Below are 25,352 nucleotides of genomic sequence, written 5' to 3'. Positions count from 1 at the left end.
AACCAACAAATGCTTGCTTTGTCGCTTCAGGTGCCATGAACGCAATGGACAGAAAGAGCGGGTGTGTCTTGGGGTGTTTGCCCTTCCTTTTTATAGTTTCAGCCCACCTTTTGAAAAACATTTCCAGCTGGGTACCAGGAGATAAAAAGTCTATGAGGAAAGATATTCCATGCTGCTTTTTTGTCACCTGCTTGAGCTTCCTTTCTCCCCTTCCTGCTTGATGACTCTGTTTACTGCTTAAATGCAAATTAAGCAGATCACACATTCCTTTGTTTAGGACAGACCGTTCCCTCCCCCCTCCCCCCGCCCAACTTCAGCTTCGGTAGGGCTGTGGGTTTGGCACATGGGTTAATAATGTCATCTAGGGAAATCTTCTAACTTCACATACAATGTTGCCATATGTATTTTACTAGGGCAATAATGAGCTGCGAATTATGAGTTTTCAAATGGTACCTCACAAGGCATACATCGTACAAAGATTATTACAATAGTGTGTGGAATGTGGTCATGGGTACCTTCTATCACAAGGTGCCACATAGCAGCTACCATTTGGGAGGTTCATTTCCCCACCAACCTCTTTCTCTCACTGATCTGCAGGGTGGGATAAATGACGACATCTCTCTGGCTGCTTACATCACTGGTGCACTGCTGGAGGCAGGAAAGCCACTCAATGTGAGTACAGTGCTGCCTACACACGGCCTCGCTCACTCCTCTCCTCTTGTCTTAGTTCTAGTGCTTCCATGGGCCCACCTGTTCCTCTGTCATGCACAGCGGATAGTTATAGCCGAAACGTACCCAATCTTCATGACCATGTCAGGATTTGGTCACTATGGAGCTGTCTCCATTTTTCTCTGCTCCATCTCCTATGTTAGGTGAACTCCATGTTTCTTCCTGTTCCAGGACCCAATGGTGAAGAACAGTTTGCAGTGCCTCAGAAATGCTTCCTCCAAAGCCACTGATCTCTACACCCAGGCACTGCTGGCGTATGTCTACTCACTGGCTGGAGACACTGTGACAAGGCAATTACTGCTCACTAAGCTGGACCAGCAGGCCATCAAGTCAGGTACCATGGGGCAAGAAGCTGCCTGACTCAAAGCACTAGGACGCCCATGACTATAACAAAAATTCCACCAATGCTTAGGGCCAGGATGCTTTCCACAGAACCAAGAACATTATTGGTGGAAAAGCCCTATGAGCTCAGGCAAGATTGGTCCTTGCAGCACATGTTCTAGCATTTTGTCCTGTCCCTGGGGCTTTTGCCCCTTCCCTTGAGCGACTGATGTGCTTTTTCCTGCCTCCGTTACAATACAGTTTTTCTTTCTTCTTTCCATTTCATCCTCCTCAGTCATATCCCCTTGCACCACACTAAGTAATTCCTCTCCTCCTAAGTGCACTGCAACTAGTACCAAGTCCCTGCATCCCCTTCATCATTTCTTAGCGAAGTGATACAGGCTTACTCCTACATTTTCAAAAGTGGCCTCTAAGTTTCAGGTGTCTCAAGTCAGGCATCAAAACGTTGAGACAGCCAAAATCAGTGGCTGCTCTTGAAAATGTAGGTCTTGGCTCTTTCCTCATCAATCCCTCCCTCCAGCCCCCTGATAATCTGTTGTTTGTTTGTCAATATAGTTCTCCTATAAAGTGGTGCCCAAAGCAGGAATAGTCTAGATTCAGTCCCCCCTGTGTAGGGGAACTATCATTTTTCTGCTCTGCTCCGGAATGTGAATGTGCTATCCAACACTGTACTGGCCTTTTTCATAGAATCATAGAATATCAGGGTTGGAAGGGACCTCAGGAGGTCATCTAGTCCCACCCCCTGCTCAAAGCAGGACCAATCCCCAATTTTTGCCCTAGATCCCTAAATGGCCCCCTCAAGGATTGAACCCACAACCCTGGGCTTAGCAGGCCAATGCTCAAACCATTGAGCTATCCCTCCCCCCCTTAGCTTTATTAAGCCTGTCACTCTGCAAACTCGTATCTAATTTGCTGTCTATTGTCCCTGCCAGACTGGTTTTGTCCCCAGAGAGTATCTGTATTTGGGATGATTCCCCCTTGTTGATTTATCCCAGTTTAGTCTTATTGTGTTAAATTCTGCTCGTTCCCATCCATCAACTGGCTTTACTGATGTTGCATCATGATGGGACCTGTTTGCATCACACTCCCTGCTGGAAGGCATGGGTGATCCCTCTATTTTGATCATGGCAGTGATGTGATGTGGCATCTCTATCATGAATACTACTTAATCACTCAGTACACTGACACAATAGCATTCCCGTGAGGATTTCCCCACCCAGATTTCGGGTATGGGCTTTTTTCAATGTCGCACATGAGGTGGGATGTAACCATGAAATTCAGCCTGGATTGCAGTCCTGGACCCAAGCAAGTCCTGTTCTGAGCCTCAGGTTCTTGTTTATCCTCCTCCAGGAGGGCAGATACACTGGAGCAGGAAACCAGCCCAGCCTCCCACTGAGTACAGCTGGTCCCAGCCCAAGTCTGTGGATGTGGAGTTAACCGCCTATGTGTTACTGGCTCTGCTCGCTACAGAAAAAGCGTCCAAGGAAGAGATTGCTTCTGCCACTGGCATTGTGGCATGGCTGGCCAGGCAGCAGAATGCCTATGGGGGCTTTGCCTCTACCCAGGTAACAAACCAGCTTCTCTCAGAGCCAGACACCATGTCTAGTCAGGGAGAGCAACAGGCTGGGATGTCCACTGAGGCCTGAATCTCTGTGCTAGACTCTTACTATGCTCAGAGGCTGTCTGTGAGAATCCAGCTTCTGGTGCCCCGAGGAACAGATCCCACTGCACTGTGGGGCTGGGAGCTTGAATCCCACTGTTAATATCCCGGGGAAAGGATCCCATGGTTCTTGAGCTCTGATGGAGGGGGTGGGGATCCATGTGCCAGCGCCCTGAGGAGTGGATCTGCACTCAGTGATGAGATTGCCTTTCCTTTCCCAGGACACTGTGGTTGCTCTCCAAGCTCTTGCTAGATATGGAGCAGTGACATTCATCAAATCCGGAAACGTCTCTGTGACAGTGAAATCAGGAAAGAACTTCCAGCAGTCCTTCCATGTGGAGGCCACCAACCGACTGGTGCTGCAGCAGCAGCCTCTCCCTGACATTCCTGGAAATTACACCATACAAGCAGCTGGCACAGGCTGTGTGTATGTGCAGGTGAGTGGTGGCTCTCTTATGAGAGAGGCCAGGAGGATGTCATGGAAGGGGGCACTGCCTGGCTCAGGGTCATGAGGGAATGGGATATGCAGCCTTTCACTTGTAATGGAGCCTCAGATCGGAGGGCTGGAGGGATTGCAGAATGGGGTATGGATCCTTTCACCTCTAGGGAATCAGGTCAGCACTGGCTAGCTCAGGATCCTCTTGGAGGCAGTGGCAAGGATATAGTCTCTTGCAGGCTTGCGTGACTCTATTTGTTGAGTACTTTTCTGTGTCTCTCCCATCAGACAGTTCTGAGGTATAATGTGCCTCCCTCAAAGAATGCAGAGACCTTCACCCTGAGCGTGGGAGTAGGAGAGAACAAGTGTGAGAAGCAAACACTCCCTCGCTTCCTGTCCCTCAACATCAGCGTCAGGTGAGAGTGAGGAGCTAGAGAGGAAGGGAATGGAGGGGGCAGGGTGACATGGAGGAGGGCAGAAGGAAAAGAGGCAGCAAGATCGGGGAAAGGGCAAAGTTAAGGTGGATGTAACCTACATGACCTCCTGCCTTTCACCTCCAGTTATGTGGGGAGCCGTGGCACCTCCAACATGGTCATTATCAAGGTGAAGAACCTGTCTGGATTCACGCCTGTCCGGGGCACCAACTACTTTGTAAGTCGCTTCCCATAACCATTGGCCTGTTGTCCCTGGTGACCAGATACATGTGTTGCATGGAAGCCAGCTCAACCAACAGCCAGGGAGCGCAGACGATGGTCTCAATGCGGGCACTTACCATTGGCTCTGTCACTGGGGTGAAAGTCGGTTCCTGGGGGTACTTTCTACTGCTCCCTGACCCCATAAAACTTTAAACACTCCCCCCCCCCCCGACTCTATGGGTTGTTTCCCATTCACTCCTGTGTGGGTGAGACTCCCTGGGAATGAGCTGGGCTATTGGAGGAGATGCTGGTCAAGAGGTAGGGGACACTTTTCACACACCCCAATCCCTAGAACGTGTCTTCCATGGGTGAGACTCTTGGGAGAATGAGCTGGGGTGTTTTGGGGTGAGACTCTAATGCTGCAGTTCCCCGTCCCCAGCTCCAGCAGCAGCCATTTGTGAAGAGAGTGGAGACTGGGCCTGAGGATCTCACCATCTATCTGGACCAGGTCAGTGCTGGAACAAGGTAGTAGCTTTGTTGCGTCTACACAAACTAATTAACACCTACATTGTAGGTCTCATACCAGCAGGTGAGAGTGTTGGGTCCCAGTGGACCTGAGTTAGTTTTGAGGGTCCCAGGCAGTTTATATGGGAGTTTAAACTGGAGGATGTGACCTGATCTCCGACAAGAGTCCCATCCTCCTGTGCATCTCTGAGACACTGCCAACCCTTTACTCTCTCAGCTCACCCAGCTGGCTACCCAGCTCATTATATTCCCAGGATGGCAAACGAGGAGCAGGAGGAATGACTGTACTAACTGCATCAAGCCTCTGACTCAAGCAAGGTTCACCCCCTAAAACAAAAGTTTTTGTGTGCATTCCCTTAGCATGCTAATCTGGGATAACTCCAGTACGGTCTACAGACCCCCTGACAGCTACCTACTGTATGAGAGAGACTGAGTGTCATGCCAGCTGCTGGAGTCTCCTAAACTCTGGGATTTCATCCCTTCTCCTCAATAATTTTGTTCAGAACCTCATTCTCCAAGCACTCCCCAATTCCACATATTCAGTTGGTCACACACTGTATATTTCGAACACCCCGCCCCCTCCCTCAAGGAACAGCATTGTCCCCCCCACCACCCCCGCGCGCCAGCAGCAACGGTCAGTGATCTGACAGAACACTATGACTACCTACCAGCTGTGACAGTTGACCCACTGGCATCCAAATGTTCCCTGCCACTACCATGCTGCCCACATTGGCCATCATGGTTCTTAGATGAATTGACACCAAGGGCTGGTGGCTGGAGTGCCAGTGCGGGGAGGGAGGGTACCTGCTCCAAATCATACCGAATTACCAGTTGCAGTCTAATGAAAACACTTGTATTGATGCCACAGTGGTGACTGCAGTAAACAAAATTGTTCTCCGGAACCATCACCTTCATCAGATCCCATCTGAGGTAAGTGTGCTGATTCAGAGCTGCTTCGTAAACACAGGCTGGCTCCTCTTCACCACTGCTTCAAACCGCACACCTCAGGGTGCAAGCATGGGGATTGTGCCTCTAGCTCTGAAGAATCCTCTTCCTGCTTTGCTGAGAAGATGGAGTTGAGGCCATGACAGCCTGCGGGGGGCCAAGCATTATATATGCTGGAGCAGCAAGTACAGCATCCTTCTCACTGTGTCAGAACTGAGTTCGTGTCTCTGTCTAGGACACTAGAAGGCACCTGAGAGAGAACTATGCTATCACCTGTGATCTCCTCCTTTGTCTCTCATCTGGTCAAAGCTGGTGGGGAAATGCTTGGCCCACTGCTGAGCCTCCTTCAGAGAAGGCACTTTACCTATCACTCAGAAGCATGCAATAATCCAGCCCATCTTCAAAAGGTCACTCGTGTGTGAATCTAGACAGACATTTCTCAAGGAAGCCAGAGCTGGTGCGTAACACAGCAAGCCCGTCTCTGAGCAGGATGAACTGAGAAGTCTGTTATGCTGGCAGTCTGTTTGGTACAGGATCCATTTCAAGCTTCTAATGCTGACTTGACCTGGTCTTGTCCCCTTAATAGCTTTGTTACATCAAGATCCTTCCATTCTTCAGGGAATGACCATGGCAGCTACGCTCCTCGACATGACCGCTAACTGAATCAATGTGTATAATCGAGAATCAGAAAGAGCCTTTTCAAGAATAACCTCCAGGCTTTGGAACACCCTCCCACAGGGATCAGAAAAGCTCTGCTTTCAGATCATGCTAGAAGACTCACTTTTCTTGGAAAACATCCCTGAAAGAGCTAATAAACAAGAGCAATGGGCTCCAACATAGTAGCAATGTTTAGATAAAAGAGCAGGGCAGAGAATGTGCCTGTCACTTCAGGACAGATCCTGCTCTTTCTACAGTCCATACTCTGGGCTCAGATAAATACCATGGTATCTAACAAACATTCATAGATAGCTAGATAAACATTATTGAAATCCTGAGTTAAAATCTTACCACTGCCTCAATAGCCAGTTCCGTCTATCATTAAAAAACCAGAACATCCCTGATATTCAGCACACACGTCTCTGCTGATGTCTTGTTGGTAATGTAACAGCAGGGGGCCCTCCAGGTGCATCAATAGGAAGTTCATCTGCAAAAGCTGTGTGGGGAGCCCAGGATTTGAACAGCAGGGGTGGGGCTCTAGGGCAGGACAAAGGGGCATTGGCAGAGCTGTGTGGGGAGCCCAGGACTGGAATGGCAGGGGGGGCCGGGGGCTACAGTGCAGGACTGAGTGACATTGGCAGAGTTGGGGTGTGGGGGAGCTTCCTTAGTGCATGCTCAAACCAGACCTTGTTTGTCCCTCTGTCTCTTATTTTCTTTCTCTCTCTCACAGCTGAATAAGGAGACTCAGACATACTCCTTCACCATGAGCCAATACATTCCAGTGAAGGATCTGAAGCCAGCTGCAGTCAAAGTCTATGATTACTACCAGCCAGGTGGGTTAGGATATGATTTGTGTCAAATTACTGGCAATTTTGCCGAGGAAACGTTGCTTGCAGATTTTAGCTATTTCATTTCAGGTGATTTCACACCCTTTTGATTTTCAGATTTTGTGTGTGTGTGAAATTCAGTAAAACAACTATTTCCCCCCAAAATGAAAAAACAAAACCGGAAAATGTAAATTCCCTTTTGCTTGAAAGGAGCTCTTTTACATTGTGAAAAAGACCCGTTTCAGGGCAAAAGTATTCAGAAAATCACAATGTATTTCTCAGCAGAATGGGCCCAGTTTTGAATGGGTGACAAAATGCAAAAAGTCTCACAAACGAAGTAGTTTCACCTCTACTGTGAATATTTCATGCACCTCTAGGGATTATTATTTATTTGTTCCATATGCACTGTAGAGCCCCCTTTAACATAAAATAACTTTGCCATCAAAATGCTGCTTCCTTCTCCTCCTCCCCCTGCAACATGTGGAATTAATTCCCCTCCAAAATACAAATACAAGTAAATTGCAGAAAACTTGGAGAGTCAAATTCAGTCCTTGCCCAGGGGCAGGTTTTTGGCTATAAAAATGTCATCACTTTAAAGTCCAGGATGTCACAGCTGAGCAGCACTAAAAATGGGAGCCTCACAAAGATTCACAGTTTCTCAGTGGAACCTAGTACACCCTTGGCTCTAGGAGGTCCTGAGATCTCCTACAGAAAAGCTCTTTTAGGTCCTGTTTGGTTTTTAGTCAGTCTCTCTCCCCCCCCCCCCCACCCCACCCCATTGTGACTCAAGATATCTAAGACACTTTGATTTACAGCCAGTCATACTTTCAGAAATTCTCGGACCATTTCAAAAGTAGATTTTTCTCACATCTGGCACGTAGACAATACCTCATGGTGATGTTAGGAATAAAGATATAATTGACAGTCTTTTGAGACAACCTGCGTGATGCATCCATCCCAAATGCATGCCAGTAAAATCTCCCCACCACACGAACATTTATTTGCTCAGATTAATTTTAAACTATTATTGAGTCTCCTCCCCCTGTTCCTTACTTTGCTCAACCAATGGTACAGTCTGAAGATGTTGGAAAGTTCAGCCATCCAGAGCATGGCTGTACCTTCGGTGACCTGGGGGAGGGTTGTAGTTCATCTGGGAATTGGGCTTCTCTTCTTTTCCCCCAGCTTGTGTCTGGTGCTGAAAGTAATTGTCTCTTTTCTTCGGTTACAGACGAGCAGGCGACGGTGGAATACGCAGATCCATGCCAGTGAGGTGAGCATGGCTTTCATGGAGTAGTATGCACCATTATTGTGCAACCTAATACAAGCACAGGCATAAGGTGAAGAAAAGAAGCACTTCTCTCTGAGTCAGTGCTGATCCCAATCCCGGGGGGCTCTGTGCTGCAGGCAGCGGTATGGATGTCTCAGTAGGGAGGTCCTCTCCCATCTGAGTCACTACTGACCCGAGGGCTCCAGTGTGTGATAGGGGGCACAGTGCTGCAGGGGGTGCTGTGGGTGGCTCAGGAGGGGCGCTCTCCCCTCTGAGTTAGAACCTAGCCCGATGCCCCGATGTGATGCTAAGGGCGCTGTGCTACAGGGAGTGGTGTGTGGGATGTAGTAGAGGGTGGTCTCCTCCCGAGTCTGTACCTACCCTGGTGCCCCAGCATGATGCCAAGGGCAGCTGTGCTGATGGAAGTGCTGTCTGTGAGATAAGATGAAAAACTGACTGGCTGTGGTCAATAAAAGATCCCATGGTACTATGTACAAGAACAGGCAACTCCTTTCATCTCCTAAACTGTTGTGCAGTTTTACTAAACAGCTGCCACATTCCACCCCAGAAGTGGCTGCTTCCAGCCCCTGAGTGTAAAGTGCTTTAAGACCCTTCAGAATGAAAGGCACTAGGGAAATGTGTGTAAACTTACTTTTCCCCCCTCTTTTTCAGGGGATGAGATAGACACACCTTGTCCCCGGTGTAATTAACAGGAATTCCTGGTTCTTCCATTGCACTTAACTTCTGAGCCAAGGGGGAAGAGAATCTCTATCTACACTGCTCACATGCAGCTCCAGAATGCATCAATTAAACCTCTCATCGATCCAGTAAGGGGGTGGGGAAGGAAGAGGTTATAGGGTGAATAGAAGAAACCTTCATTCCTCTCTGTATAGAAGGAAAAGGAGAAGGGCTGAGTGCCACACAGAAGGCAATCTCAAGGGAATACACAGGGGGCCTGGGCCAGTTGAGAGCTAGGTAACCCCCTTTAACATTCTCCTAGAGAGAGGGGTGGGAAGCTACAAAAAGAGGAATCTGGGGGATGCACCCAAAGGGAGAATGCAGGGCAGTTAATGTTTGGGTACTGGGTTGATGGAGCTACTGGGAGGGCTAGGAAATACCTACTGAGAATTACAGTGTGATGGATGTAGGGTTAGTTTGCTAGGAGGGGTCAATCTCACATCATGGGACTATATTCATATAATCGATTTACATATTGAGAGTTGTTAATAAATTGCAGTTTTGGATGTCTTTTGGCATATATGTCTGGTGCTGACCCTAATCCTGTTGTTCCTGTGAGGGCAGCCAGGGTTGGGATATGTCTGTGCTCACTTGTTACCCCCTTGTCTGCAGTCTCCCCAGAACTGGCAGCAACTTTGTTGCCTCCTCAAATCAAGGCACTGAGACTCAATGAAGTATATGGCTGTGAGCATTGTGGATTATGTCCGCAGTGTGGGTATGCCTACAGGACTGACCAAATCCTGGTCCAGCCTGCACTGCCCTCCGTGTAAAGCCTGTGGTGGTTTGCCCAGGGCAACCTCTTCTAAGGTTGCTCCACAGTCCTGTTCAGGGATGCGGAGCGGGGTCCCCCGCAGGACACGGCTGGGCTGGTTGGGCTGCAGCTGTGGAATCCCTGCAGGTGGTGATGGTGCTTCTCTGGAGTCTGCTGGGAATTCTATGCTGAGAACGAGGTGTGACTTCTGGTGTTCTCAGTTGGACCAGTGATACCAAGAGGGCAGACTCTTCCTCACTGCTATTGTTCACTTCTGTCCAGCACCCATCCCCAGGGGGAGCAAATGAAGCACCAATCCCAAGGTTGGAGTAATGACGGGCCCTGCTGTCTTCAGATGGGAGAGTAGGTTGGTTGCCACGCAGGCCTAGAACTGGACAACTGAGCCAGCTCCAGCTGGGAGTTGGACACTTCCTGAAGGCTGGACATTACTGCTGCTGAGGCAGGGTTGGGAGACTTGACAAGGGGCTAAGTCTTGCCTGTGGGGTGGGAGAGGCCCCTTAGCGAAAGGGCAGGGGCACAAATACCCATCATCGTCCCCAGGATGAAAGCCGAGGCCTGCAATGGCAGATAGTGGCCTGCTGTCTCTGGGTTGCTGGGGCTCAGGAGGAGTAGGAATGGGAAGAAGTAGCTCTCCCTGTGCCCATGTTGTTTTCCTCCCTATTTCTCCTCTCCCTAAAGGCTCCTATCTAGGTCTCCCTTTTTCTTCTCCTTGTTCTTCATCTTCTCCTGGGTCTTTTGACTAGAGGGGAGGAGGAGGAGGACTGCCTGCTGCACTGCGATTCCTGTAGGCAAACGGAAAAGAGCTGGACAGGAGGGTGCCAACTGGGGATGATGTACCACAGGAGCCTGATCGACTTGCCTTCTGCTTCCTGACGAGCGGGCCCACAACTCGGCTCGTCGAGGGTGTAGGGTGGGGAGTAGGGTTGAACGGCAAATATCAAACCGTTAGGGAAATGGCCAGAACCACCCATGTTACTCAGTAAAACTCTCATAGCTTCACCTATTCTAGGCAATGCCACAGCTTACTGTATAAATACCCAGGAGTCATACATATTGCTGGGTACCCACCAAGACAGCTAGATGGGCTACCAATAAATATCCCTGAGTGAGACATTAATTCAATCCCATAAGTGGTGTCAGGAGGTGGCAGAGCTCCAGGTGGGCACAACATGCCTAGGATGGGGAACTGGGGGTGTTGATTTCAATTTGATTGGAGTCTCACCCCATCTGCTCAATGTTGGGATCATGTCCTCACAGACGAGCTATTGTTTAATGGAGCTGCATGCTCGTGTGCACAATCCCCCCAGATTCAAATGCTATCTGGACTAGCGAGTGCCTCAGCTGAGGAGCACACCCTCGGAGCTCAATACAGTGAGGAGCCAAAATGAAAAACAAACTCTTAAATGGATAAACGTTGAACTCAGAGAAATGGGTTTCTTTAAAAACAACACATGCTAGAGCCCTTGTCAAGCGTGCTACTCTTCAGCTCCTGCCCTGGCCCGGAGGCTACCCTGACTGACAGTTACTCCCCCTTCAACTGCTGGGGAATCTTGATTCCCCTCTCCTGAGCCTGTTCGCTTTATTGGGGCCAGATGTCTACCCCTACAGCTCAGCAGAGGGAGCAGCTTACTGGTGGAGGGTCTGAGGAAGGGAGGGTGAGAAAGGAGGGGTGATCACTCTAGTTCCTTTGACACCTGTAACTCCTATGTGCTGCCTTTTCTGGGAGAGAATCCCCTTGGTCTCTCTCCTCATCCATCTCCTCATGTTTGCTGGGGGGTGGGGGAGAGGGCATATCCTGCAGAATTAGCCAATGACAGCTGTCCTGGATTCCATCCACCAATTGACTTGCAACAGTCCTATAAATGGTATAACAGGGTTCCACCCCATTTGTCTTCCACAAGCAGGCTCAGAGGCGCCTCAGGGTTGTGCAAAACCCGAGTCTTTATTTACTTAAGGTTGTCCCACCACCAGTGTCCATCTATATATAAGCTTTACAGGTTTGGTTACTTCCCTTACAGGCAGTATCAGCCTTCAGCTCCCTCCCTGACTGACTTCTCCCTTGCTGCCCTCCCTCTTTCTGGCTCCCTCTCAGCCTTTATTGCCTGTGGCTTGTCAGGCCAGCAGGTGTTGCCAATCCTCAGGCCGGCATCAGGCCTTTTCCATCAGCCCCAATCTGTTTCCCTTGACTGGAGCTGACCGGGCAAGGGCTAATTAGGTGCTTCTGCACCAGCACCCTGCTACAATGGCCAAGCTGGCTTTTCTTAAACAACTTCTAGCCCTTTGCTGCTCAGTGACCCAGGCCTGGTCCCCACCAGTGGTGACTTGTCCCTTCGTTCTGGCTGCTGATGAATTGCCCCTTGTGTCCCCTGCTGTGAGTGCTTGGGATAAAGATGGCAGATATGTCACGCAATTTAGTGCAGGGACTGGATGGCTCCTGGATCCTGGGGAATGGGGTAGGGGTCACCTATAGGAGCGAGGGTCTAGTCAAACTCCTCACAGCAGTAACTAAATGTTTCCCTTTTCTTACCACAGTTCTCTTGCCTTTGTGAATGTGTGGGTTTTGATCGAATTCCTAGTGGTTCAAGTAGGCCCCTTTGTTGGCAGTCCTTCGGAAAGAAACCAATGGTGGAATGGGCACCATGAACTGGACTCCTCTCTCATCTCCCGGCACTGTCTATACCAGCTGAAAAAGCATTGCAACAAGCTGTTGCTAGGAATGTCTTGACTTTGTAAAGCCTGTACATCGCCTTGTGTCCACACACATCAGCCATCCCAGGCTTTTTACAAGTGTTGGTTCTACCAATTGGTTTTAGTGCCTGGGATCAGGTCTTCAGCTTAGATCTGGTTGAACTGGCACCCTCTAGAATGGTTTCTTCCCCAGTGCTGATGGGTAGCCACAATGGTTGCATCTGCCCCAGTTCAGCTGGTTCTCCTAAGACCTACGTCTATCAGAATCTCAGCCTCTGGATCAACAGTGGCATGAGGAGAATGCACCTAGACACACAAAGGAGCAGGAACAGGCTTGGGAGCAGAGCCAGGCTCAGTCTGTTCCCCACATATATGCTTTCCCTGGTAAATGGTGCCACCTGTGTGGAAGCCACTCCTAGCTGTAACTTATTTGATTGATCTGCACACATGGCTTCCCCAGAACCACAGATCTCACATAGGACACAGCCCAGTGCACTTGATCAATTCACCGATGCATCCACTGACAGCTGAGCCCCCACTATCCTTGTGCCACGTGCTCTGCATGTGGGCAGAAGCTTTGCTTCTCCCATGGATTTCTGGACCTGGTTCCAGTTCCTCTTCGTTAGTACTAGGGTTGGTCCCAAGGCAGAACATTCAGATTTGGATGTAGGTCTTCAGCATCCCCAAGTTCAGGGGTGTCCAGATCCGGTGTTTTTGAGTTAGCCTGTTATACCAGTTTCACAGGCTGGATCTAGATCTGAACTTCTGCAGAGCCTTCAGCTGTTTAATATCCAGCTCTGAATCTTGTGGCTCACAGCTGGGAGGCTTGGTTCAGAGAAGCCTGCAGCTGTTGAGGTGTTGGTCAGAATCTCTCAGATCAGCAAGTTCAAGTTCTGGAAATCTCAACCGGAACAAGGATTCTTCCTCACAAGATATGCTCCAGCTGCAGGGGGGAGGCCCTTGAGGAATAGGCTTTTTCATTCTGATGTTTTTGGATTTCCAGTTCCGGGCAGTGCAGAGGCAGCTGTGGAAATGGGAACGTAATGTGGTGGACAGGGTTTGGGATCACAACAGTATGACAAAGTGGGGTTGGTAGCAAAGGTTTGGGTTTAAAGTTTAGGTATTCACATTCAAGCTTGGGACAAAGATTCCAGGGATTGGGTGGCTGGTTTTCGACTTTGCTTTGAGTTTTTGGGTGAAGGTTTCCAAACTTCAGCTGAGTTAGGCAGAAGATTTGGGGCTTCCTGTCTGGGATTTGGGCAGTTCCAGTTGAAGGGTTCAGAGTGTTGCCTGATTTTATGGGAGATGAATAATATTGTGTAGATAATATGGGTTATAGGATCACCAATTAATCTGATCAGAAGATAATAAGGTTTGTGTCCCAGAATCAGGCTACACAGAATTCACAGGGACCCTCGGGATGTGTGTAACCCTTCTGCCAGGTGAAGCCGGCAGCAACCAGGGCCGGGTTCAATATCTAGGGGTTTCTTTCCATTGACATGACACAGAACTGGCTTGAGCCACCACCCAGTAACCTGGGAAAATTACACACCACCCCTAGGCGCCTCTGAGAGACAATACTTCCCCACTCACAAACACAGAGTCTGAGCGTAGAAAAGAAACTTTTAATGAAAGGAGGGAAATCACCTGATGTTAATTAGGGAAAATGCCACAAGCAGGATTCTTAATCATAAAGCTGTGAGCAGGACACCCACCCCAGCATGCATGGGGCAGTGACTTCCGCCTCATGTTCTTGAGTTCTACAACCAAAGGTTCCTTTTCTGTGCCCCTCTCTGCTGACTCACCACACCCCACTCACAGTGATCGTCCTTGGTCAGTGAGGACCCAGGGTTCAGAGGCGCATCTGTGTGAGTTCACCTCCCACTCAGGGAAGAAGGCATCTTGCTTGCTCTGCCATCAGAGCACTTTCTTTGGCTGGCCACCCCGTCAGCCACTGCTCCTCACTGCCCTGCCAGCCTCTGCTTCTCGCTACCTAGCCACCCCGCCAGCCGCTGCTCCTCTCTGCTGGCCGTCCCGCCAGCCACGGTTCCTCCCTGCCTCACCAGCCGCTCGTTCAACAGCTGACTGTCAGTTACCTTCTGCTGCCTTTTTGCTATGACCTCTGCACATCAGTCTGTTAGTGATTTTCAGCTCTTTGCAGACTGGGCAGAAACACTGCCCCACCACAACTGAGTTCAATTTTGATGAAGGTTTCTGAGTTGGTTTCAGGTTTCAGCTTCTTTGTGTGTGGACTCAGTAGAGAACCAAGGATTAATGGGCCACAGAAGGTATGTCTACACTGCAATTAAAAACCCACAACTGGCCTGGGTCAGCTGACTCTAGCTCACAGGGCTCAGGCTGAGGGGCTGTTTATTTGAGGTGTAGATGTTCAGGCTCGGGCTGGAGCCTGGGCTTTAGGATCCTGTGGTGTGGGAGGGTTATGATAACCCAAGAACAGCTGGCCCGAGAACCCAAGTCAGCTGGCACAGGCAAGCCACAATTGTCTAACTGCAGTGTAGACATAAACTGAACTCCTCTCTAGCTCCAGGTCATGGCGAAGACTCTTTGGCAAGGGATAGCATGTATGTGGGGAGTTTACACTGATGTTGGCTATGTTTCAGGTTAAGGTTTCATTGTTCAGTCTGAGCTGTGGGGCCATTGTCTGAGTTTAGGGAGTGAGAACTGAGATGTGTTCTCATTCAGTCCAAACTCTCTCTCACTCGATCCCTGGGGACTCTATCATGAAGACAAAGTTACTTTCACGTGAGGCGGCGGAGGAAGTGAGACACATTTTCCAGCTGCTCTCTCTCCATAAAAGAGATCTTATGCTCTGAGGGATGGATGCCAGTAGCCCCACTTTAAACCTTCCCTTTGCCTGAAATCTGTGATTCTCCCATGAAAACCACCAGCATAGGTCTGCCATGAGCCAATAAACAACAGCCGAAGAGTGCCAGCCATGAACAGAGGGAGGCTGGGCCTACAGCTGAGAGAACTCTCTGACCTGCCTGTTGCTGCTCCTGCTGCTTTGTTTTCCTAGCATGTTCTCCACCCTTTACTTGGCTTTCAGAGACGGTGTGCTCCATTACAGCAGCGTAAAGCAGGAGGAGCTCCACTGAAATCAGGGACTGACTGAGTTACATAAGTGGCACTGTCCTCTCAGTGTAGCCAGACTGTCAGGGCAGGAGCCCGGCAGGGCCCCTGTCAGTGTCATGTCTTTCTTTCTAGGAATGTTTTTAGTGAATTCCTTCCTTGTGAATAGAAAAGGAGGACTTGTGGCACCTTAGAGACTAACCAATTTATTTGAGCATGAGCTTTTGTGAGTAAGCTGTAGCTCATGAAAGCTCATGCTCAAATAAATTGGTTAGTCTCTAAGGTGCCACAAGTACTCCTTTTCTTTTTGCGAATACAGACTAACACGGCTGTTACTCTGAAACCTTTCCTTGTGAATGTTCCTGGATCAACAGTCATGGGGAGTGAAGGGCCCTGTGCATCCCTGTTAAAAAGAATCTTTGTTAAACTGGAGCAAAGACATATCAGTAATGAGAACAACATACGTACGTACAAACTCTTGAATGAATATTCTAGTTACAAAAATTAAAAAGTCAGCAAACCAGGAGAGTCAAAGTGCAGGGCGCAGTTCAACATTTGTGATTAAAGCACATGACTGAGAGGCAAGAGACCAACATCTAATCCCGGCTCTGCCCCCAACTTTGAGTGAAAAGGGACCTTGAGCAAATCCCTTTTCTCTGTGCCATAGTTTCCCCATATTAGGAGCAGAGATAGTAACCAGACAGGGGGGTGGGGTGGGTATAAGTTATTCATGTTTGCAAAGTGTTTTGAGACCCATGGATGGAAGGGGCCAGAGAAGGGCACATTATTACTCTTACAGAACCACTCAACGTTTGGGGCTGGAGGTGCCGAGTGAAGGGGAGGTGAATGTTGGTGTCACACCAGTAGCATCAGCCACACTGTCCCCCATGGGAAAGTTTCCCCCAAATCTCCTCTGGGGTGACAGTTGTTCTGGAGCCCAGTCAAATACCGCAGCACCCAGGTCCATGATTTTCCCCTTTATTTTCATTCTTTTCACACTCAGGAAAATTCCCAGATTCAAATGATCAAAAATAATCAGACACCCCAAAAATTCACCAGGAAATGGCTACTGGGGCAAGAAGCGTTAGCTCAGCCTGCACCTAGCCCTGCAATCCAACATGCACCCTGTGGACATCACCCACCCACCCAGTGCTGATAACTCAAACCCTCACAGGTGGGGCTGTTGGGGCATCCCTTGTCCCTCAGCCCAGCAAGGACAACTCAGGAATCCTGCTGAACGGGGGCAGGGCCTGCTGCTGGGAGCACGACTTCCATCTGACCTCCTCCTCCCTGTGTGCTGGAACAGAGGAGAGGGGCAGATCACCCAGGAGCCATTTAGGGAGGAGAGTGAGTCAGAGGTGATAAACAGACATATTCTACATTGCATGTCTAAGAGGTGCAGCACAAAAAGCACAGACCAAAGGAGAGGGAGCAGAGGTGATTTTAAGCTACTTGGGGCTACACAAACTCTGAGCCAACTGGGGACCAGTGAAACACCTACTGTGTTTGTAAATTAATCAGGCTGTGGTTAGTCGGCACCTCCCCCCGCCCTCGCTGGCAGTTTTAGCTGAGAGGTCAAGGATTGCATTGGTCATGTATACTGAATGCCTATCTTCGTGCTAGAGGAGAATGCCTGGGTGAGGCACATATGTGAGGGTTAATAATATGAATGGGATTGTACCAGTGCGATCTCTGGGGGCTGTGGAGAAATGGAGACATTTGCATAGTTATAATTACCAGATTGTGGACTGTGAAACTTTATGGATCCTGCAGATAGTATAAACTGTGTACGGATTCCAACATTAGTTTAAAGTGTGAATACTTCACTGCTAGAGAAAAATACCATATTAGAAAATCAATAATACACCCCAGAATATCATGAATCTGTTTCTTAAAAATGATTTGTGTTGTTTCCACTTAATATTAAGCAAAACAAGGGAGTTCAGGGAGGAAGGGAAGATCATGTTGATTTCCTCTTTGACGAAGTTGGCAAGGTCTTTCACAGAGGGGGAAGAGGGTGGTGAAGTGGGAAGAGATTTAGGAAGGAACAACAGGTGTTGGAGGTTAGTAGGATGGATTTGTGGTGGGAGAGACGGGCAAAGGAGACAAGGGTGGATAACCTCCACATGCCATCATAAGGATGTGTTGAGGGTATGAGAGAGAATTAAAATTGCTCTGGTTGTTTAGTGACTTTCTCTGATATTTGTTTGGTTCTTAAAAAATAGTAATAATTTGCCTTTCTCTGGCATATTCCATCTTTACAAACACACTGCCCTTGATGGGGTAGTTCAGTGTTGCTATCCCCACTTTAACCACAGAGAAACTGAAAAGCATAGAGATGTGAACTGATTTGCCAACATTCCCGGACTCCCAGTCTTGAATTTGGACCATAAAATGATGCCCTTCATATTTACATATGACCTCAACTTTGAATCTCCTCTTCTTCTGCCTTTTCATTTTTAAATTAAAATGTTCATTTAGGAGTTTGTGTGTATTTATTTTGCTCACATTCTTGACGGGGAATTGCAGCCTTCACTCCCCAGGGCTGTCTATCCAGCAACTTTCACACGGAAGAAATCTGCTAAACACAGTCGTAGAAAGAAATGACGTAGACATGAGTCACATGCATCCTTGCTTGTTTCCATCCAGTTCTGAGTCTCCAGCCACATTGAGGTCTTAGGCCAAGTCTACAGTAAAAAGTTAGGTCAGCCCAGCTTACGTCACTCAGGGGTGTGAAAAATTCACACCCCAGAGCCTTGTAGTTAAGCCAACCTAACCCCCAGTGTTGATGGCGCTAGGTTGACAGGAGAATTCTTTCTTGACCTAGCTACCAACTCTCAGGTAGCTGGATTACCTATGCTGATGGGAGAACCCCTCCCATTGGTGTAGGTAGTGGCTGCACTGAAGCTCTCAGTGACGCTGCTATAATTCATTCAGTCACTGACTTCGCTGGAGCACCTCCAGATTTACACCGCTGTAACTGAGAGCTGTGCTTGGTCACTGGTTCAGAACACTGGGTAGAGAATGAATAGAGAACACAGCTGGGCAAACAAAGCAGCAGGAGCAGGAATGGGCAGGTCAGAGAGCTCTCGCAGGTGCATGTCCAGCCTCACTCTATTCATGTACTCACACCCGTGCTGGCCCCTGGTGCTCCCCATGAGCTGTCATTTATTAGCTCATGACCGAGCCACACTGGCAGTTTTCATGGGAGAATCATGACCTCAGGCAAAGGGGCAGGTTTCAAGTGGGTCTAACAGTGCCTGGCCCTCAGAATGTAAGAGGTCCCTTTTCTATGAAGAGATGGAATCTGGAGAATGTGTCCTCCCCAAGAGAACGTAACTTTGTCTTCATGATGTAGTGTCTATGGATGCAGAGAGAAATGGTTTGGACTGGATGAGAATGAGCCTCAGCCTTCATCCCCAAACTCAGACAGCAGACCCAGAGCTCAGACTGTACAGAGAAATCTTCACCCAGAACAAAGGCAGCAGAAGTGCAAACTCTGCTCCGCCCCATGTGCTACCCATTGCCAGTATGTCTCAGCCCTACCCCGGAGCAGCCCAACGCTAGGGACTACGGGGGAATTCAGCCTCCACAGCCCAGCTTGGGAGGAAAAGCCTGGTTCTTGCCTGAGCTTTCCAAGCCTCTGACTCTGCAAACCCAAGAGATCCCCCACTGGCCCACCGACCATTGGGTCAATTCCAAACACCTGGAAGTTCAGGAGTTCAGAGTTCAGACCTGACTCTCAAACTACAGCTGGCTTCTGTCTGAACCAAAACAAGGGACTGGCCATCTCTGACCTTGGGAGTTTTAAAGACCTAGCTCCAAATGTGTGGTAGTATTAATGAACAGGAACTGGCCCCAGCTCCACAGCCCAGTAAGACAGCTGTAGGCATCAGAGCAAGAGCAAGTGGCTCAGGGACAAGTGGGCAGTTGTGGATGCAGGAAGCTCAGAGGGAACCATGGTGTCCAGCTGGTAAATATCTCTTTTCACTGGTAGTTTTGCAGCGGGAAGCCCGGGCACTGGTCTATCACCAACAAATATGTAAAGGCTGGGAGCGACCCATGAGAGCTGCCAGTGCTGGTGTCCGTGCCACCTAAAACACATGCAGGGAACAGAGTGGATTGCCTCTGTTCCCAAGGCAGCTCTCTGTCCCTGCTGCTTTGTTTGTCCAGTTGCGTTCCCTCCACTTCACTGTAGACCCAGAGGCAGAGTCTCTGCTGGGCAGTCCACAGAGGGCCAGGCCTGAGTCTAGCTTCCCGAACATCTTTTCTTCATAATTTTTTCTCTCTCACTTTCATGAGTGAATTTTAGCAGCTGGTGGATCAACAGCCACTAGAGACCAAAGCACCCAGTGTATTCCCAGAACAAGTTCAGCACAGACAAACTTCTCCACCCAGCACCCACACTGCCAAGCAATGTGTCTCGCTCTGATCTGCAGGGATCACCTACCCTGGATGCATCTGGGCAAGGGAAACATGGCTGGGATGCCAGGACACTGCCGGCATGCGCCGTTTGGTGGTCTTGTTTATTCTTGTACGTTTCAGTGAACTGTGCACAGCACTGGAGTTTTTTACAGAACCGGCTGTGTGCATCCACACACAGTAGTGCTGGCAGCTTTGGCTGCTCCAGGGTGTTCTCAGACTCCTGGAGCTCCTACTCCATTGTGCCCAGTGCTGTGAGAAGCAGCTTTCGAGGGACTTTTCCACTGCAAAGCACTACATTGTGTGACGGAGTCTGGGGGATCAGCTGCCCCTGGACAACTGTAACCCTTATGAATTCCCACCAAAGCTGGGTACTAACTATTTCAGATGACACCAATTCAGCTGGACCTGACCGCAGACCTTCATCCCAGGCATTGCAAACAATTGGCACAACCGATGCTGGCTCTGCTGTTGTGCGCGGACTCCAGGTGCTGCACAGGCCCTGCAGGCTTAAGGCACTGCTTTGCTACAATGCTTTTTTGTTGACGGGGGGACCTACAGCTAAGAAGGTTGTTTGTTCTTTTTGACCCACTCAACCACTGGCTTCTCTACTGAGCCTGTCAACAAGGGAGCAAGGCAGAGCTGCTTGTGATGCTGGCTCTCCTTTGGGACACTAGGATATGGACTGAGACTTGCTGTATCATTTCACAGAGCCCACTGACAAGCTGTCCGCTGGGAACAACTTCCAGCTGCTACAGTTCTGAGTCCAAAGGGACCCCAAGAATGCCTAGGGGAAGGACTCTCCATATCTCATATCCAGATCCCCCTGCCCGATTTGCATGGCTTAATTGCTGCCTTTGCTCCAAGGAGGAGCCGTCCCAGGAGGCAATACAATGGGCAATTCGTTTCCAGCCAGAACAAAGGATTACAGGTGACAGGTGATCAGGACCAGGCCCGGGTCACTGAGCAGCAACGTTCAAGCTGTTTATCCAGGAAAAGCCAGTTTGGTCGAACGTCTGTACGGGGACTTTGGAGGGGGCCACCATGTACTGATTGGTGGACAGAATACAGGAGGCTGTCATTGGCTAAGGGATATTCTGTACGATACACCCCCCTTGCTGCTGAGGAGTATAATCGCGGGAAGGAGACCGAGGGAGAGAAGGGGGGGGGGGAGACAAAGCCCCCTCCCATCACTTTGCTCAGGCAGCCCCCCAAAGGAAATTACCCAGCAGCAGCTTCAGAGACCTTGGAGGAAGAGGAATATTTCAGCCCCTGCTCCCCACACACTGTGAGTCTCCTGGGAGGATGTGGACAGCCGTTGCCCTGAGCTGCTTGCTGCACTTCACGGCCACTTCACCCATACTGTGAGTGATGCCAAAACTCCATTTCAATCCCAGTCATCAGGGGAACGACTTAAACAGATGGACCATTTTCCCATCTAGTCTGCTCCCCCGCCTCCTGCCACAGCAGGTCAGACCAACAGGCCATTGAGTCTGGGATCCCACTTTCCAGACTAGATCAGATCATTCGTCCTTCAGGTCACACATCCCGCCTCCTGCACTCCAAGAGCAAACCACTGGCCCATGGAGTCTGGCATCCTGCCCTTGTCACACTAGGGCACATCATTGGGCCAGCTAGACTGCAGCCATCAGAGGCTCCAGGTATCTGGAGGGTGTAAACTCCAAGGAGGGAGAGGAGTTATTTAGGGGAGCCCAATAAAAGGAAGAGAGGAGTAAAGATAATAATCCGAACATGGATATATCTCCAACCTGAATCAGCAGGAGACATTTCCTATGAGTGAGGGGTCAACTAATTCCCGCTGTGGGATCCCCATTGCTTTTGACATTTACCCTATGTCAAAGCACAGCCTTGAAAGGGACTATCCTGCCTGGGGCTGCTGGGCAGCATGTGTGTCTAGGGGTGTGTGTATAGGGGTGCCCGTTCCTCTCGCTGAGTCCTCACTCTAATTCACTGCTGTGCTATTTCCTCCCTGCTGCAGACATTACATGGTGGTGATCCCTGCAGACCTCCACTACCCGTCATCCCAGGCTGCCTGTGTGCATATCAACTATAACGCGGGGAAGCTCTATGTAACCCTGCTGCTGGAGCGCTCTGGGGGACAGGATGTCTTGTTGCGAAAAGAGATCACGAAGGAGAAGACCTTTGGGTGTCGCAAGTTCCAGGTGAGACTCCCTCTGCTAATGCTTTTACTCCTCCTCCTTTTCCCTCTCTTCAAAGACCTTAGCACAGGGAAAGGTATTGGTTTGGCAGCCCCTTGTGGCTGTACCCTGTAGTTATCCCCAGATCAAGTACAAGGTGGATACGTTTCCCACACTCACCACGGCCACTACAGTTCCTCCAACTTGCCCTGGAAGGACCCACTGCAGCAGAAGCAGGAGAGGTCTGTCTCCAGGCTCCCATTCCGTCCCTGGCCTCTTTCCTGAGAGAACTAATGAGGAGGCCAGTTCGTGCCAAGGGTGATGGTGCTTTGTGTGATATGGGGACTGAGACCCAGCTGTCCAGTTCACACACAGGCTACTGACAGCAGCCAGAGGAGAATGTGTGTGCATGTTATTTATAAGCTGCATTGTCACGGCTGATTCCCAGGAGGAGAGAAACTTCACTGAGATCTAGAATGAGGGGGATTTGCCTAGGTAGTGACCCTTCCAGTACAAAAGAGCTAGGATTTAGCTGTGGTTTCTTTATTGAGGCTGCTGGACACAGGCAGACCCTCTGTCTCTCCGGTTCTCCCACTGATTGACATGGCCTGGGCTGCCTGCTGGCACCACACTAAAGACCTAGCTTCATGGAAGTGGCTGCTGATTACACTGCAGCCCTCTCTCTCCCCTATGCTTCCTTGCTAACTTCTCCCACCTTTGTCTTCTCGGGGCCTTTGCCCACCCTCACCCCTATGTGCCAGGGCTCAGAGGCATCACTTGCCTCCTTTTCTCTGCTATTGCAGTTTCCTGGCCAGAAAAGAAATGGATGAAGCCCATGCCTGGTGGTTCCTAGCTGAATCTGGATCTGAGGAGCTGAGACTTTTCAGTACATGCCACTGGGTGGTGGTGGTGGTGGGGTTCTGCTGTTCTCCTTTCCCCTCCCCTGCTCCTGGCCAGGACCCCAGGGAGTTAAGCTGGGGCTGCTCACCATCTCTCTTCCTATCCAGGTTGTGCTTCCAGCTAACAGCACCGAGGAGGTTGTCAGCATCAAACTGTTCATCACTGGCCGCAGGATCGATATTCATGAGGAGAAGAAGGTTCTGATCCGCAGAGTCAACAGCGGCACCTTCATTCAGACAGACAAGCCCATTTACAAACCAGGACAGACAGGTGAGAGCTCCTGCTAGGAGCAGGTAGTGTCCATATGTGTGGGTGTCCACTCACATAAACTTTCCCCTGTACGCAGCCTGGGGCAGATCCTCTTGGGAAGCGGGGTTTGGCTGGTTTTCCAACACTGTTCCACCCTTTCCTCTAACCTGGTGGCCATTTCAGCCTTTGGCATAAGTTCAAATTGCCTCTAGGTTGTTTTAACTCTTGCTGACTTGAACACCCCAGTAAGCCCAGAGTGCAATCCAGAGCAGAGAGGGACTGTGTCCTGTATCCTGCTTTGCTTCTGTAGCTCTCAACAAACAAGTTGTTAGTTTTCAGATGATACCTCCCAAGGCATATCTTGTACAAAGGTTATTACAATGGTGCATAGAGTGTGAATACATAGAATCATAGAATATCAGGGTTGGAAGGGACCCCAGAAGGTCATCTAGTCCAACCCCCTGCTCGAAGCAGGACCAATTCCCAGTTAAATCATCCCAGCCAGGGCTTTGTCAAGCCTGACCTTAAAAACCTCTAAGGAAGGAGATTCTACTACCTCCCTAGGTAACGCATTCCAGTGTTTCACCACCCTCTTAGTGAAAAAGTTTTTCCTAATATCCAATCTAAACCTTCCCCACTGCAACTTGAGACCATTACTCCTCGTTCTGTCATCTGCTACCATTGAGAACAGTCTAGAGCCATCCTCTTTGGAACCCCCTTTCAGGTAGTTGAAAGCAGCTATCAAATCCCCCCTCATTCTTCTCTTCTGCAGGCTAAACAATCCCAGCTCCCTCAGCCTCTCCTCATAACTCATGTGTTCCAGTCCCCTAATCATTTTTGTTGCCCTATACAACACTGCCCTATACAGTGGTGCATTCCCTCACAAAGGGCCATTCCACTAGTCTAGGAACACCAGAGCACATTGTGCTCTGGGCCTTTTTGCAGCCTCAGCCTATTCCCAATGTGCCACTACACCACCAGTCACAGCAACTTTATCCGACCCATGGATTCCCCTACCATAGCTGCCCTATGTACAGCCTAGTTTATGTGTGAGCCTCATTGCCCTCTATTGGATGGAGTGCAAACTGCTCAGCAGTATGTCATAGGCCCTATACTGGTAGCAGTCAATGGAGATTCTCCTTTAGCTCAAGTGGACTGATCCAGGGCTCTTGGAGCAGGAGGATCTGAGTTATATCCCTGCTGCTGCTGTGAAGTTCTGAATGGCCACAGTGTGTAGCATTGTGATGAGTGTGAAACTCCAGGAGGCCACACATCAAGTATCTGTAGGTGAACGTGCTGGGAATGTACATGTGAATGTTTGTGTGTGTGCTGGTGACATAATCAATACTACTCACAAATGTATACCCTGTGTGTGTACAGGGTAGGGACATAGGTGAATGAGGACTGGAACAGCACGGGGGCTGCAGGGCAGGACTGAGGGGCACTGGCAGAGCTGCGTGGGGAGCCCAGGGCAGGAATAGCAGGGGGGCTGCAGGACAGGTCTGAGGTAAATAGCTGATAGGTCTCCATTTTCTAAATTGTCTCCATTTTCTTTTCCCCTCTCAGTGAAATTTAGAATCGTGACCCTGAATGAGGATTTCATTCCACTCAATGACACGGTGAGACACGTGTGAGAGGATGTGAAGGAGTCTCCTGTTTCAGATCCCTTTTGTCTTAGTCTCCCCCCATCCTTGTCCAAGTTCTGTCACTTCTTTAGCTCCCAAATACATACATGGGCTTTGTTTGTCAAGTGTCTGAAGAAGAGTAACACCCAGAATAATAACTGGTAACTCAGTGTTGAAGGCAGATGGGAATGGTGTCCAATTGCTGAGCATGGAGCCCTGCTCATGTCAGCAAAATGGGCACCCAACACAGAAATTTTGTAAATGCCGATTCCTTATTCCTAGCAGCTCCTTCTGCTGTTCATGTGCAGCCTCCATTCTAGGGATGGCGCAGGAAAACCGGTTTGTTAGGAGTGCACCACTTCCTCCTCTTGGATGTACAGTGGGGATTGGATTGTTTGTAGTGAGGGCTCCCTCAGGCAAGAACTTACCTGGGACTCTTCTAAGGGATGGCCATTCCATAGCAGAGTCTGAGCTAGTGTCAGACAGGAAGGGGTTTCCCTTAGGTGGGGACTATTGAAGAATAATCTATTTGCAAATGTGGGGTGATTACCAACCTGGCTTTTACACTCTTCCTCTCGCCAGGCCTCAGTGTAATGGGCTGTGCCACCATTTCTCTGGTGATCCTTATGCAATTAGTATTGTTTGTCAGGGATCTGAGCTCCCAGGTCATTGATCAAACTGCTCTC

At 49.5% G+C, this 25,352-nt stretch overlaps 2 protein-coding genes across 2 annotated transcripts in view; both read left to right on the top strand.

Annotated features, from left to right (window-relative positions):
* The window catches only part of A2ML1 (alpha-2-macroglobulin like 1), a 38,127-nt gene extending 28,873 nt beyond the window's left edge, over positions 1–9,254 (top strand). The window contains exons 27-36 of the mRNA XM_073313270.1: positions 598–672; positions 901–1,063; positions 2,422–2,636; positions 2,953–3,168; positions 3,456–3,583; positions 3,728–3,818; positions 4,242–4,310; positions 6,660–6,762; positions 7,985–8,026; positions 8,696–9,254. Of these exons, the coding sequence (XP_073169371.1) occupies positions 598–672; positions 901–1,063; positions 2,422–2,636; positions 2,953–3,168; positions 3,456–3,583; positions 3,728–3,818; positions 4,242–4,310; positions 6,660–6,762; positions 7,985–8,025 (1,101 nt within the window). The 3' untranslated portion in view covers position 8,026; positions 8,696–9,254. The remainder of the gene's footprint in view (positions 1–597; positions 673–900; positions 1,064–2,421; positions 2,637–2,952; positions 3,169–3,455; positions 3,584–3,727; positions 3,819–4,241; positions 4,311–6,659; positions 6,763–7,984; positions 8,027–8,695) is intronic.
* An 11,784-nt stretch (positions 9,255–21,038) lies between these two features.
* Positions 21,039–25,352, top strand: part of LOC140907471 (alpha-2-macroglobulin-like protein 1) — a 40,674-nt gene continuing 36,360 nt past the window's right edge. The window contains exons 1-4 of the mRNA XM_078851837.1: positions 21,039–21,097; positions 21,733–21,916; positions 22,900–23,062; positions 24,608–24,660. Coding sequence (XP_078707963.1) covers positions 21,039–21,097; positions 21,733–21,916; positions 22,900–23,062; positions 24,608–24,660 — 459 coding nt within the window. The remainder of the gene's footprint in view (positions 21,098–21,732; positions 21,917–22,899; positions 23,063–24,607; positions 24,661–25,352) is intronic.

The sequence above is a fragment of the Lepidochelys kempii genome, chromosome 1, assembly GCF_965140285.1.
Source record: "Lepidochelys kempii isolate rLepKem1 chromosome 1, rLepKem1.hap1, whole genome shotgun sequence".
In the NCBI taxonomy this organism is placed as follows: Eukaryota; Metazoa; Chordata; order Testudines; family Cheloniidae; genus Lepidochelys; species Lepidochelys kempii.
The sequence above is the reverse complement of the archived record's forward strand: the minus strand, read 5'-3'. Positions and strand labels throughout refer to the sequence as shown.